Here is a 15,526-nt window from a genome sequence, read left to right on the forward strand (position 1 = left end):
GTGCATTGTATTTAGTATGTAAGCATTATTATTGTGAGCATGTTAGCATTCTGATGTTAGCATTTAGCTCAAGTACAACCTCATAGAGCTGCTAACGTTGCTCTACTATCTCCCTCTCCAACTATCAGACTGAAACTGCAACAACAAACAAACAAACAAACAAAATAAATTATGCACCTTTTGGTCTTATTTTGTAATTTATCATTATGTTTTTAAGTTTTATAAGCAACAACACAAACCTGACTGTCTGTAGTGTGAAGTATTTTTATAAGCTGGACTTGACAAAACATCAAACTTCATGTTACTGTGATTTTCTATTGCCAAGAGAAGAAGTAGGAGGTTGGACGTAACACAAAACCCACAAACCAAGTAGTCACTAGCAGCTACTTTGAGATGAGTAAAAAACAATTTGTTGGAGTGTATAACACAAAGTTATCCTTTTAAAACTGTTTTTTAATTAAAGCTGTAAGCCAACATGCCGTTTGGGTTTAATTGAATAGTTGACTGACAGAAAGTCAATTAACAAACAAACAACTTTTTTGATGCAATAATCGTTTTAGTCATTCTTAAAGCAAAAAAGCCAAACATGCTGGTTCTAGCTTCTTAAATGTGAAGATTTTATGCTCCTCTTTGTCTTATACAATATTACTTTGAATATCTTTGAATTGAATATAGATTGATTGTTGTTTAATTGTTGTTGTTGTTGTTTTCCTATTTCTTGATGTTTTACAGACAAAATGATCAATGGACTAACAGAGAAAACAACCATCAAATTCATTGTTAGTTGCAGCTTTAACAAAATGCATGTCAATTTACCAATTGTCCCCCATCACCTACAGTATTCAGCCTATATTTTCTGGTATCAACAGACATTAGGTGAGGTAGCTGCAGGTGTAGCACTGACGCAGGGACCTGGGTGTAAGTCTTTTTGATTTCAAAATAAGAATTTCTTGTGATCAACCTTTGTACTCTTAGCCAGTGATTGGGAAAACTGCAGCCAAGCTGTTCCTGGCCCTCTGACACAGTGGGGGGTAATTGCGGGGAGGGTAATTATATCTATGATAGCTTAAAGCTTTCTGAGTTAAAATAAGAAGCAAACCTCACACACCAAATGTTCCTCCATGTCAGCTATATGCGGACACACGGACACAGACAGACAGACGGACAGGGTGTAGTTATCACCAAGGCCAGGCTGGAAATAACAATTTACTCACCATGGGAGAGCAGAGTCGTAACTGATGAGCAAGAGACTTTTGGGAGCAGTCATATGTCTTTTTTTGGCTCATGTCAAATCCTCTCTGACCAGCTCCACGTAATCAATAAAACTTCTACATTTTTGTCAGCATTTTTCACTATTATATATTTTCCCACTTAATTGATTAAATGGGAAAATAATGTTAAGATTAAAAAAGTGCAGCACTGAAGGTGTTATCTTAGGTTGCACTTTTCCAAAGCATTTAACAATTTGCCTCTCATTAGACACACACCAGTGGCTGTGAGCAACCGTGCACGATGCTGGCCAGACCATCAGGAGCAATTGAGACATGAGGACATGTGGACAGGAGGAGCTGGGGATCAAACCACCAGTCCTGTGATTAATGGGCGTCCTGCTCCGCCTCCTGAGCCACAAAAACAATAAAAAACAAGTGGGAAGTGAACTTATTTGTTAAGCACCAGTAAATTATATCATAAGCCTGACTCTGTCTTCCTTTTAGGGGTAATGTTGGAGCTGTATACAGTATGTAAAAGATCTGCTCAGTGTTAAACAAGCCTGGAAGTTAGAGAAGTCAGTCAGAGGCAAGAGACGGCTTGTCTCTTTATCCAAATATCTGAATGCACCGTTACTTGTTCCCTATGTATCTGTGAGATTCCAGTTTTTTAGGGAAGTTGGATCATTTCATCTGCGTTTCTGCAGAACGAGCAGTCAAAATGTAAATTACAGTGGAGTAACATGAGACGTCCTCTGGACATGGTTTTCTGCTGTGGTGGTGTCCCACTCAAGGACACACTGGAGAAGTGGTGGCTTCAGCTTGTACTTGACTAACTGGTATCAGCAGCCTGTAGAGTGTTTCTGTGAGTGAGAAATGGCAATGAAGCAGCTGTATAATGATGCAGGGCAGTGTGAAAGTGTGTGTGTGTGTGTGTGTGTGTGAGCGTGAGCGAGAGTGAGAGTGTGTGAAAGTGACTGAAAAGAGGAGTCCTTTTGTCTGGATGAAGCATGAAGTCTCCTGGGAAGCTTTCAAATCCTCTCTGGAATGTGTGTGAGTGTGAGTGTAAGTGCGTGCGTGCGTGCGTGCGTATATGTGTGTGTGTGTGTGCATGCGTGTGCGTGCATGCTGGGGGTTGGCTTGTCACCACATTTATACAAGGAATGCAAATATTTGTGTGTGTGTGTGTGTGTGTGTGTGTGTGTGTGTGTGTGTGTGTGTGTGTGTGTTTCAGCTTTGTGGTGTACTATAACTGTTACCATGGTGACTGATATCCTCTGGTGTTTTCTGTGTCACCTGACGGCGGTGGTTGACAGCTAACTCTCTCTCTCTCTCTCTCTCTCTCTCTCTCTCTCTGTCTCGCTTCATTCTTTCCTTTCTTCTACAGCCCCTCCCCCCTCGCTCCCTTGTCTAAATGCCAGCACACAGTTCAGATTTCATCAGCTGCTCTCGTTAATGTGTTTATTTACCAAGCACTCAGCTCATCCTCTAGTGGCCCTGAATTTGACTCTCTCTGACCCTGCCTCTAGTTTGTGTGTGTGTGTGGGCGTGGACGTCGATGTGCATACAGTAGACCTGTGTGTAAAAATAAAAATGACGTTGCCATGGCATTTATTTTCCATCCATGAGGCTCCTATCAAAGGTTTTTTTCTAAGTTTTAAGTTCCTTGTTGAATGAATCACATCCAGCAGAAACATGCAGAACATTTCAATAATTGATTACAGTTTGTCTTTGATGTCTCTGTTGACCATTTCTCCTTCTATAGACCAAAACGGAAATGTGGAGTCAACACCAAACAGTGAACATACAGTCACAACGTACTTGTTTTAAGCAACGCACCAGACAGTACCATTTTTTTATATATTGCATGGGCTTTTGAAAAGAAATCAAATAGAGATTTTCTTAATTAATCAACTAATTGTTTGTTCTATAAAATGTCAAAAAAAGAGAAAAATGCTCATCTAAATTTCCTAAAGTCCAAGAAGATGACATCTGATTGCTTGTTTTATCCAATCAACCCTCCAAAGTCCAAAAATATCTAATTTACCAAGAAAATTACAAATTACACAGTGAAACAAAGGAATTTTTTGTCTTTTTTTCGATTTCTTGAAAAATGATTTAAATGATTGATTGATTGATTGATTGGATTGAAATAGTTGCTAATTATTTTTCTGTCAATAATTATATCAGCTAAAATCAAATCACCCATTGCACACTGAAGAAACTGTCATATATTATAATTGAAATAACTGCTTAGTCATCTGATATGAAGTGCACAAACTAATGGTCTTACAGTGGGATGGGAGCATCAGCAGGTTTCCGGAGGTCACAGTGAACAGATTTTACACTTCAGAATATTCACCTGCCAACTTCAGCTGCAACAAACTGAACTGCTCATAAGACTGGTGTTTGTTTATTGCATCAGCTCTTTTCAAGTAAAAAAATGTTTCCCACCTCTGTCAAACATTAAAACTGTCTCATGATGTTTAGATGTTTTTTTTTTTTCCAACACTTGGATTGAAATCCAGGATGTGAGAGTTTTTCACACTGTGTTGTGTTCTGTGCAGGATGGTGATGGAGGAGGGGGGTCAAAGAGACAGAGGGAGGGGGGCTCCAGTGACAGCAGGAGCAGAGGGAAGGCAGATCTTCGTGGAGCTTGGTGAGTGACCTTTGAACCTTAATGTAAAGCATGGCCTCTGCATGGGAGGATGGATTTCTCTTTTTCAGTCCTGCGATTATCCTTAGCTCTCTGCTCTGTGCTTCAGAATTTTATCTGGTGGTATTTTCTGAGATTGTTCACAGGATTACACCTTTATTCTCTGTACTGGAAAATGTTTTTATACATGTGCTGTATATTTATCACTTCATCTACATTCTCTCTGAAGAAAGTGAGAATAATCAGAGTGGTTGTGGGTTGAGAAAATGAAAAAAAAATCACAAGTCAAGAGAGTTTTTTGTTTACTGATGCAGCAGAGTTTGTAAATGTCGTCGTCTTCTTTCCATCACAGGGGAGCAGAACTTTGATGCCATTTGTCTTTCTACATATCGAACATCCTGCAAGCTCAGATTTATACAGAAGAGATGCAACTGTGAGTGAACTCTGCTGTCCTTTAGCGTGGCTAATCATTAGCTATGAAAATAATGACTTGACTGTTTGAACTTGTATGTTGCTCTTCTACAGAATGTGGAGGGTACCTAGTATTATAATTTCTCCCCAGTGCAGTTTAAACACTTCAAAATGTAAATACAGAGATGTTTTTTGTCAAATAAGAAATTCAAAAAGCATTCAAAACAAAAATCCAAATAATTTGGATGGAATGATGCACGTAGTTTCTTACAGTATAGAAGAAAAAAAAAAGCTTTTTAAAATCAGTGTGTGTGCAGATGTTTCTGACTTCACTCCTCTCATTCCAGTGCATCTGATCGACATATACAATGTGATCGAGGCGGTCCGGGATGCTGGTCTGAACGCCGTCGAGCTGAACGCCGGGATCTCAGTGACCAGGCTGGAAAACCTGGTGTCGTCCCTGTTCAACCAGCTCAGCAAGCGCCTGCCCACCACACACACCATCAACCCGCAAGAGAGCACCGCCCTGTTAGTTGAATTCATCTTGGCTGCCATTGACAGGTAACTAAACTGTTGTGCTTCAAAACAAATGCAGCAAAAACTAAGAAATGTAATTCAAATGTGTTTAACACGTGCAAAATGGGAAGATATTTTTCATCTTCTGTCCAGACTCCTGCACATTTCCAGTTGTAAAACCTGCATGTGCACTAGAACTGACCCCTTGCCTTCCCTTATTATTATCTTTAAATCAACTCCGGACCAAACCCAGACTGACAGTTTAATTAAAGACTCATGACCGGACCACTGGGCTGAATAAATGTGAGCTGCTGCTGGGCAGTGCTGGCAAGAACTGTAGGGGTGCACAGCAAGTAATTAAATAAAATTTAAAGAAAAAAAAGAAAAAAAGTAAGATTAATAAATGAAAGAGCAGTGACACATGCAGAGAGCACAGGCAGAAGCACTCGCATATTTTTTAGTAAATTATTTTCACTTGTGTTTCCCCGACTCTGACACAGACACAAACTCACACCTCTCCATGTGTAATATCACACACTGCCGGCACAGCGGGGATACGTTCGTTAATTATTTAAATCTTTTGATGCAAGACTGGGAGTTAACTGTGAACTGACCTTTTGCAGTTTTCTGACAATGGGGAGCTGTTCTCAAAGATTCACTGTTTATTAATAGGAGTAGGCTAAAGAATCCTCAAGCATATTATTTTATTTTGAGATTTAAACCACCTTTATTTAGCACACTCAGTTTAATGTAAGATGAGGGTGACATTCAGTATACTACCATCAAATTAAGATTCAGATTAGGATTAAGGTTAAGATGATCCTTTATTAGTTCCACACTGGGGAAATTTACAGTGTGTGTTTGTGTGTTTTCCAGTGAACCAGACAGCCGACTGACGGTGCTGTCTGTGAAAGCGATGCTCGCCATGCTGTGTGGAGGGAAACTGGTCGATAAACTCCGCTGTGAGTACCAGCTGATACCAACACGTCCAACATGGAGTCTGTCACACATCAACGTTCTCACGTTTCCCAGAAATGGCACGAACTTGTTGATTTCACATGAGCTTTGCTTGTAAACACAGAAACAGCACATGCACATCCCCCAGTCCTGTTGCACAATCTTAAATATCTCCACTTATATACCTCACAAATTAATTACACAGTGTTTGTAACACATCGCAAAAGAAAAAGAAAAACAGAATTAAACAACCAGTAACTAGAAACCTAACACTGTGTATTAACTGTTTCAAAATAAGTGAAAAAAATAAATTTTCCAACAACTTAAAGGGCGAAAACGTTATATATGTTACATATCATGCTATCATATAGTAAAACATCATATATTAAAAATCTGAAATACACATGGTTTTCAAACACATTTACCACAGTTTGCTGTACACATGTATGGATACACACCTACTGACATACTGCACAACCCTTGTGGCCAACATCTACATAACAAATACATGTAGTGTTTACACATTGGAGTGTGTTGCATAGTGTAATGTTTTAATTTTCATTCGTTTCAGAGAATGAACTCTTCTGTATATTCAACTGTTTCTTTTTCTAGATGATCACATCCTGGGGCATAGTAGAACAAATCTTACCTGCACTGTAGATTTCAGCATGTGTATAGATGTACACGTTACATACGTGCCACCTTGTGGAAAACATATGTCAATGCTGCTGTTTGCTCATGTTGATTCACCTGCTCTTGTATTAAACATGTTGTGTTCAGTCAGATTATGGAGACTCACCATTAAATGTAGTGTTAAGACTGTTTTTAGGTAAGATAAGATCATTGATGCAGTGGTTATGGCTATACTTAAAGATAGGGTAAGTTAATGCTGTGTTCTTAACAGTCAGTATGTGTGTGTTTCGTCTGTGTGTGTGTGTGTGTGTAGATGTGTTTTCTCAGGTCTCTGACTCCAGTGGTGTGTTGGTGCTGTCCAAGTTTGACAGTTTTCTGAGGGAGGCCCTCAAGGTGCCCACCGCTGTACATGAAGGGCCGTCATTTGGCTACACAAACACAGTAGCACGCTCATGCTTCCCACAGCAGGTATGGTCACACACCTGTTCGGCTCACCTGTCTGTTATTATAATGATCTAGTTAATAGTTTACAGTTCATCCTTCCTATTTTCTTTATCTGTAACTACCCAGTTTCAGGGTTATGAGTCTGGTTCTGTCTTTCTCAAGTGTTTTGACTGTTGTATTTGTTGTTGTTGTGTAGAAGAGGGTGATGCTCAACATGTTCCTGGACATCGTAACCAACACTCCTCAGTGTCTCGTCTGGTTGCCTCTAATGCACCGCATGGCCAATGTGGAGCATGGTACACACACACACACACACACACACACACACACACACACACACACACACACACCACAGACATACCTCATAAACAAACTTTTATCAGCTGAAATTTACTTAAACTGTAGTAAATGTTTTTATTGGCTGCAGTTTTACACATATCCTTATTTTTGATATTATTTTCATTTCCATAGCAACTGTAACTGATATTTTACCAAAATATATTAAATGTCAGTGACAATATAAAACAGTTTGCTCATAGTGATGAGCCTGTAGAGAATTATAACCTGAAACTTCAGGTTCTCTTGGGTTTGTTTTGGTTCAAACTCTCTGCTGTCAGAGTGTTGTTTAGAGTTTGAACTTCAAACGAAGGATAATGTTGCTTCGTATCTGCTGGATGTGTAAATAAGCAACTTCTTGCAATCAAGTTCACCATATCACTTAAAAGGTGATGATATGTCAGTGTTGTGTTCACAGCTTATTTCTTCTGGCAAAATCAGTTATTACAGCTTTAATGTTCAGAATATATTCTTCCTTTTACTGTTACTGTCAATTTTGAAAATTAAGTTTACTGTTCAACTGAGACATTCACTGTTTCAGATTTCTATCACAATAGAAAAATAAAAATAAAGAATAAATCTAAGCTGATGTATGATTTAAATATCATTATTTTCAATTGAGTATTTGCCTCAAAAGTTTCAGTCATGGATCAGCCTCCAATCCTTCAAACTGCCTCCTTCTTGTCTGTCAGCTGTGAGAGAGGCGTGATGTGTCTCCTCTCGTTTGATCACTGACAGAATCTGTCTTTCTCTCAGTCCATCACCCAGTGTCATGCTCCTACTGTCGTGGCAACGGCATGACGGGCTTCCGCTATCGCTGCCTCCGTTGCCGTGGTTACCAGCTGTGTCAAAACTGCTTCTGGCGCGGCAACACCAGCGGCTCACACAGCAGCCAGCACCAGATGAAGGAGCACTCGTCCTGGGTGGGTCGCTGTGCGATTACTCATTCATCACACCAGGGGGCACTACCTGTGTGTGTGTGTGTGTGTGTGTGTCTGTGTGTGTGTGTGTGTGTGTGTGTGTGTGTGTGTGTGTGTGTGTGTGTGTGTGTGTGTGTGTGTGTTCTTGCATCATGACCATCATGACTTTTACCTTCAGACATGTTGGCATTTAAATAGGTAATGAAGGCGTAACAGCTCTTGCGATTGTCTGGTCCTTGCTCCTTCACAGAGACCAAGTAGTGAAACTCAATGACACCAGATGCTGAAAAGCAAAAGTAGTAATTTATTTATAACTTGAATTGACATTAACAAAGTACCAAATTACTCAAAATACCAAAAAAGGAAAACTAGAGAAGATATTTTGCCCTTTAATGTAATTTTTTGAGGTCAACTTAACAAACAACAACTCAGGAGTGAACTTAACAAAAGTGACCTGCCATTTGAAACAAAGGGAGGTTATTTAAAGATAAATGGCAAGTATACACTGACACACAGGAAGGGGCCAACGTACAATTAACTACACACTACAAATTAACCTCAACAGAATACAAGATTAAAATAAAATAACTATTTACAAACTGCTTTAGCTGTGAAACAAATAACAACCAAACTCAAAGCTCTAAAATAATTAGATTTATCATGGAAAATTATAAAAAATAATAAATAATTAAAGCAGCTATAACTGTGGTAACGATGAATCAGTGACAGACTGTTAATCAAAATCCAAGCTCTAACATTAGCCAACAAACAAGCTGTCAGAAAAACAATAAAACAAGTGTGTGCTATATGAAAACAAAAGACTGTATGTCCTGAAGTGTTTGTAGGATAACTGTGCTAAAAAGAGAGAAAACCCACTCACACCGTTTGGTGCTGTCACAGAGGGTTAAGTCCTGCTTTAGGGTTAAGGAAAGAATTAGGATTATATTAAACTGATTAAAATGAAGACAGTCTGGTTTATAGCAGGCTACATAACATGGCTACAGCTGTCTAATGAAGGCAGTGCAATAATAAGAGTATATATTATATTTATATTTCCCCTTGAAATGTAGTGGAGTAAAAATATGGAAAGAAAAATACTCAAGTAGACTACAAATATCTCAGTTTTATGCTTCTTGGCTTCCTTTCGAAGCTGTTAATTGTGATGTATCAAATCCAAAACTCTGAATAAAAATGACATAGTTCTATGAAATCACCATAATACTTCAGAAAAAGCTGCTCTAGCCTGAGGGGGAAAATGTTTTCAATATAGAAATTACATATTAATGGATGAAAACATAGTTGTTGTATTATTCATCACTAAGGCTTTGTATAATTTGTCTTATTAATGTTTCAGTTTCAGGAATAAATCTCTTCACTAGTGCAGCTCCTGCAAGTCCAACAAAATCTCTTCATCACAGGCACCTCTTTCTAATAATCTGCTGCAGACTTTGCATTTCATTTCCGACAGGATTCTGCTTCGGGCTAAAGTTTATTCTCAGTTTACCTGCCTCCCTCAGTACTGTACAGCACTAATTTTAAGTGTTACACAAAGGAAACACCGTTACACCTGCCTCTCCTGTCTGTTTTGATGAACTGAAGCTGAAGCCAGAAGTTAGAATAATTATTTGATCTATAATCTCTTGGCTTTAAATAGTTTTGACTTAATAACTAAATGAAGTGTGATGTAAGGAATTTATCCATTTTAACAACTAAACCAGCTCTTTGTTGTGTTTCCAAATTTTTAAATATATTTCATAGCAAGCATGTCTTTAATGATTTCTTCTATAGAAATCATGGAGAAAACATACTGATCTAATCTATAATCAGTCAATGATCACTCAAAGATATATAGTGTTATAGTGTTGTAGCTGCCTTGGCACAGAAACCTACCTAACTTAGCTAAACTTACTAAGATTATAGGATGACACCACCAAACTGAGATCCACAAAAAGGTACCACAAATTACTTTTTAGTTTAAAAAAAAACAAAACAAAACAAGGGACTTGATTAAATTTAAGGAGGAATTCCCATCACACATGTCTGAGTGTGCAACAGATGCCAAGATTTGTCTGGAACAGCTGAGACAAACAACACAGGGGTAATGTCTGAATAGGAGTTCACAGAGTTTTATCAGGAGAGAGAAGCTATTTTGTCCATGGAGTCAAGTCCTGCAGTTAATATTACTGCAGTAAATGTCACCAAGTCTGTGAACGTGACCTGTGTGTGTGTGTGCGTGTGTGCGTGTGTGTGTGCGCAGAAGTCGCCGGCGACGAAGCTTGGTCGAGCCCTGAGCAGGACTCTGGGCTGTGTGTCATCCAGAGAGCCCTCCCATCCAATTTATCCAGAGGAACCTGAGAGGACGCTGAACCTCACCAACATAGTGTAAGACCTCGCAGCACTAACACAATCACACATCCTGTAGTTACAGTAAATGTTAGATAATTGACACAAGGGTTGCTTAGGAGTGGCCTAATTAAAGTAAGTCACTCTTTTATTGACAAAATGGCACAATTTCTTGTTATGAAAATGAAAAGTTACATTTATAAGAAATAAATCTCACCCATCATCAAATCAATACACTTACGCAGTACATATAAAAACGTGTAGCAGCTCTTCATCAATGTGCAGCTCAGGAGAAACACAGAAGCAGCATAAAATGGCAGCAGCAGTATAATTTTGTCTGATGACGATGTCAGTAAGGCAAGATACGAAGAGAATTGTGGGTAATGTAGGAAAATGTTTATTCAGTTCAGTATCTTTTTCTTAAATAATCCTGCTCTCAGTGGAATCTCAAGTATATGAATAACAACAAATCACATGCTACATGGGTTATGAAAGAAGGATTAGTCGCTGTGATTTATCAATATTCCAACATAAATATGATTATTTTTCTGATGTAATGCATTTCTTTGTAGAGAGGATGTTTGTGAAATTACATATAGAATCATCCAACTGATGTTCAGTGAAATTAGCTGTGTTTAATAGACAAAACAAAACAAAACTCCTCACAAACGTAAAACAAGCAACAATAAATTTTTTTAGTTTATTCATTACAGTTTTATTGAAATAATATATTTATCAACAGAATTTTACTTGATATGCAGAGCATCTGCAGGGCTCAAAGTCTTCAAAAGCATTGAATTCAGTTCTCTTAAAAAAAAAAAAAAGGAAAATATTGAAAACTCTTTTTACAGAGGTCATGAGTATTTTTTTCCTGCCCACTCAAATATTAGTTGTCATTTTTTCTGTAGTTACAGTAGATAGGAAGCTTTGTTAGTTTCAGCAAAAACTAATCAACTTAAATTAACTAATTGATTTTTAATTGGTTCATCCATCCATCAATTTTCTGCCACATATCCGGCTCCAGGTCAAATTATATTATTAATTATATCACGAGGAAGTATTGTTATGTAAAGCTGGGAGGTGTTGACAAAGACATGAGATGTAAATATCAACAAGTTCATAATTGCAGGCCTTTTTGTCCCTACTGGTTTTCCATCATTCGATCTGTATCAGTGTGCAAAAGGTCATATTGAAACCTCTGTTATTAAAAAGGTCTTTTAAAGTTTAATTTGTTGAACACTGCACAAACACTGATATGAAAACATCATCACAGTACAATACCACTGTACGACAGTAAATATTAATATTGAATTATCGTCTGGCATTGAAAGTATACACAACACATAGAAACTGCACATAGCTATTGTTCAGGTGGTCACCACCACAGTCGAAGGGCTTTGTAGTAGCTGTTGTGTCAACACTGAAACGGGTTAGTTTTCATTACAGAAGATGAAATATTACACGCCATCAAACATTTACTACCAGTCTGCAGACTCTTGGCTGACTTTATGGCTATCACCAGTATAGTCACATGCACACAGAAAGTTCAGATAACGTGAATAAACTGAAAGTCCCACCTCTTCAGCCAGTTACTTTGGTCGCTCCGCCCCTTCTGGTGGACCCACACTGTCTGATTTTCCGAACACTGGCAGACTGGGTCATTACTAACCTGCAAGCACTGACTAGACTTATATCCAGGCCAGCACACAGAGGCTGCACTTAGCACAGATGTGAGTATGCCTACAACAATGCCGCGTCAGATTTATTCCTCTTTCAAACTTAGATTTTTCTATCTTTTTTCAATTCCCTCTGGATCTGTATTCACCCTCTTTCTCTTTCTCTTTTTCTGTCTTTCTCTCCCTCTGGTGATCTTTGGCCTGTCTGTGTTTGTTCAGACCAGTACAATTCACTATTGCATGAGTGCACTCAAAAGCACACGAGAGTGTGTGAGAATGTGAGTGTGAGGGTAAGAATGTGTGTTTTCTGATAGGAAGGTCTTTGTGTTTTAATGACTTTATGTTGTTAAAGCTCGCTGTATGTTTGTACTGTTGATGATATGGCCCTGATGCAGTGTGTGTTTTTGTGCTTCAGCCCCTCTCGACCTGTTGAGATCACCAGTGAGGCCATGTTGCTGTCCTCATCAGCACCGGAGTCCTCCAAGAGGTAAAGACTGACAATTTAAACCAGTTTTTCCTGTTGATTAGACGATTGCAGTTTCCTGTGCTTGAGTCATAAATGGTGTTTTTAGTAACTTGCTTCATTCATTTGTTCTTTGTAAGTTAATTATTTCCTCTGTCACTTCACACCAATAGGTAATTTCATTTATCTGATTAGACTTGATGAAAATAAGATTTGAGTGTCTTGAAAAGTCCTAAAAAAATCACTTATTTCACTTTTTTCCATTAAAAAAACCTTCAATAATATAAAATGTTTTTTTTTTATTTTAATAAAATAAGCCAGGAAATCCCCAGTACTACTGTTACAGACCTCAGATTTAACGTCAAATTTATATCAGGACCTTAAATTAATTTTACATTTTTTATGTGGTTAATCCATTTCTCCATCCATCCATTTTCTGCTGCTTATCCAGGTCCATCTCATGTTTAATGTTTAATTCATGATATTATTACCAGCCACGACTGCAGAGCTGGTATTGTTTTCACCTTGTGAGTCCGTGTATGTGTGTGTGTGTGTGTGTTGAAAAATGAAAAAATGTGGTCCTGGTGACACTTACTGTAGTGGGAACTATTACAGAGGTGGTTTTAAGGCAGATGTTTATATGTTTGTCAAGGTACAGTCATGAAACTTTACAGGTGTGTAGTTGAGAAAAATGTAGGCCGATTTCGAGTGTAGGTGTGGTCCAACCCATGAATACTGAGAACTCACGCAGTTATAACTAATGAAAATTCATGGGTTGGAACGTCAGCGTGTTGCCAGGTGGGTATGATCCCATCGTAACATGGTCTGTAGTTAGGGATTATTGTTATATACAGCTGCAATAAAAAGTCATATAATGTGATATAAATGCCAATAAATTCATGCACTAGGTAAATAAATCTAGGCCACTGAATGAATCAACACTGATGTCTTTCATATGTTTACCAGTAAGACGATAAAAAAGGTTTTGAACTGCTTCTTAAATTTAACCTGACCTCTGCAGAAACCCTGTAGTAACTTTAGTTTTGGATCAACCGATTTGTTGATCAACAGGAAATTAATCTGCATTTTACTACAAACATTTCAGCTTTTAAATAGTGTGAAGCAGAAAAGGTAGAAACTGTTGTGCAGAATGTGCAAAATAAAAGCAATACAGTGTGTAGGGACGTGCAGAAAGAATGTGTAATGCGTGTAAGGAATTGGATTGGCTCCAGCCCCCCCGTGACCCTGTATGGATAAGCGTCATAGATAACGGATGAATAAATGAAATATGTCAAAATATATTACATATATAGGATATTAAGATATGATCATCTGAGAAATGTAAATTGGCAGCATATATATGCAGAGCGGATGTGTATGGACAATCACACACATCCATGATGAAAGTCTGGCTGTCAGTGTGAATTAAAGCTGTTGTGATTCCTGTAAATTGGTGAAATGGGATCATAATCACTGTCTGTTATGCTGACTGTTTATTTCCTGTCTGTTTTTCTGTCATCCAGTTTGGCAGCGGCTCAGCGCATGAACGAGGAACACGCTCTGATCGCTGCGTATGTGAATCGCCTCCAGAACAGCCCGCGGTGAGAGAAGAGCAGGGACACAGTGGGGTGGGGGGGGTGGTTACATAAGGGAATCAGGGAGGGTGAGCAAGGTGCAGCACAGTTAGGCCTCAACTGATCCAGTGTGAGTTAAATTAAATCTTTATTATAATGATGCGCAAAGAGCAAGTGAGAACCAAAATCATAAACACAGCTCCTGGTTGTGCGTCTACAGAGTCTACATTTATCCAGAGGTTAAAAGCTGCTGTTCAAGGCAACGTTTACCCTCAATACCTGGTCATGTGTAGAAGTTCCAGTATGTCCAAAATACCACCTTAACGTCATTTCTGTGCCCAGCATCCACTTGGCTTCACTTACTCAGGTGACAGTTTGCCAATACTGTTTCTAGTCATTAGATGCTGGTTCACTAATCCATAAACAATGATAAATTCCCTAAATCTATAATCAGTTCTTAAGAAACTGTCAATTACCTGCATTTTTAGTTTCAGGTTTCACATCCATGTCTCTTGAACTCAACTTCTAATCAGTGGATTAAAAACCAGATGCTAGTTAACACTAATAATAATCATGGAATAATCTACAACACACTTTTAATATTGATTCCCTGAAAACATTGGGACAGTTTAGAAATATGTTTTTAAATCTTTTAAATCGTAGTGTTTTTATTAGGAACTGATTTGTTTTCTTTCTGCTTTTTTAATCTCAGCATCACTGAAAATTAGGGTAACCCCTCAATGTATCTCTGGCAAAATAAATAAAGGTTGATGATGATATAAAACAGGATATTTTTATGTATTACTTAAAGCTAACAGATTCAACAGTTCAACAGTCTGCTCACTTGCCAACTAGTCGATGGCACCTGTGTGAGTATACTTTTAAATCAAATCACAAATGTTTATAATGTGTTTAGCTTTGGAGTTAATGAGTTGAGCTTTCTGCTTCCTGGCAACTGCACAAGTACATCTGAGGTACGAGTCAAGTCAATTTTTATTAATTTAGTGTCAAATCACAACAGAGTACACAACAAGTTAGGAATCACTGAGCCAGAGTAATGAGTGATGACTGAGAATTTATTACACTGATCATGCAAGAATCTGCTGTCTCACCAAAATCACTATTTTGAAATTAATAATTTCTAGAAGGAACATTTAACCCTATTGATGTGATTTTTGAAAGAAGTCATATAGAAAAAAAATATTTAATTGCATTTTAAACAGAATTTACTGCTAAAACTTGTTCATTCCCTGTAGAAGAAAGCATATTTTCTCCATATCCCCACTGTGCCACTGATTGTTGTTTCATATTTGTTGCTGTGTGTTTTTGTGTGCAGTGCTTTGTGTGGGGTTGGCCCTTTTTATAGTCGTGACATTTTCTGCCGCTGCA

At 38.2% G+C, this 15,526-nt stretch overlaps 1 protein-coding gene across 13 annotated transcripts in view; it reads left to right on the forward strand.

Moving 5' to 3' along the window:
* Nucleotides 1-15,526, forward strand: part of LOC139612210 (dystrobrevin beta-like) — a 43,491-nt gene that overhangs the window by 8,488 nt on the left and 19,477 nt on the right. For 12 of the 13 annotated variants that reach the window (XR_011686464.1, XR_011686465.1, XR_011686470.1 and 9 more), the window contains exons 3-12: nucleotides 3,776-3,867; nucleotides 4,217-4,297; nucleotides 4,623-4,836; nucleotides 5,668-5,753; nucleotides 6,695-6,849; nucleotides 7,022-7,121; nucleotides 7,918-8,084; nucleotides 10,339-10,463; nucleotides 12,516-12,587; nucleotides 14,087-14,164. Coding sequence is in view for 2 of the 13 variants with exons in the window: in XM_071467534.1 (XP_071323635.1) it covers nucleotides 3,777-3,867; nucleotides 4,217-4,297; nucleotides 4,623-4,836; nucleotides 5,668-5,753; nucleotides 6,695-6,849; nucleotides 7,022-7,121; nucleotides 7,918-8,084; nucleotides 10,339-10,463; nucleotides 12,516-12,587; nucleotides 14,087-14,164 (1,169 nt within the window). In the remaining 11 variants the exon portion in view is untranslated. The remainder of the gene's footprint in view (nucleotides 1-3,775; nucleotides 3,868-4,216; nucleotides 4,298-4,622; nucleotides 4,837-5,667; nucleotides 5,754-6,694; nucleotides 6,850-7,021; nucleotides 7,122-7,917; nucleotides 8,085-10,338; nucleotides 10,464-12,515; nucleotides 12,588-14,086; nucleotides 14,165-15,526) is intronic. The other variant, XR_011686467.1, reaches the window with a different exon arrangement.

This window comes from Trachinotus anak, unplaced genomic scaffold (assembly GCF_046630095.1).
Source record: "Trachinotus anak isolate AG129_WGS33_773 ecotype Australia unplaced genomic scaffold, CSIRO_AGI_Tana_v1 ptg000031l, whole genome shotgun sequence".
Lineage (NCBI taxonomy): Eukaryota > Metazoa > Chordata > Actinopteri > Carangiformes > Carangidae > Trachinotus > Trachinotus anak.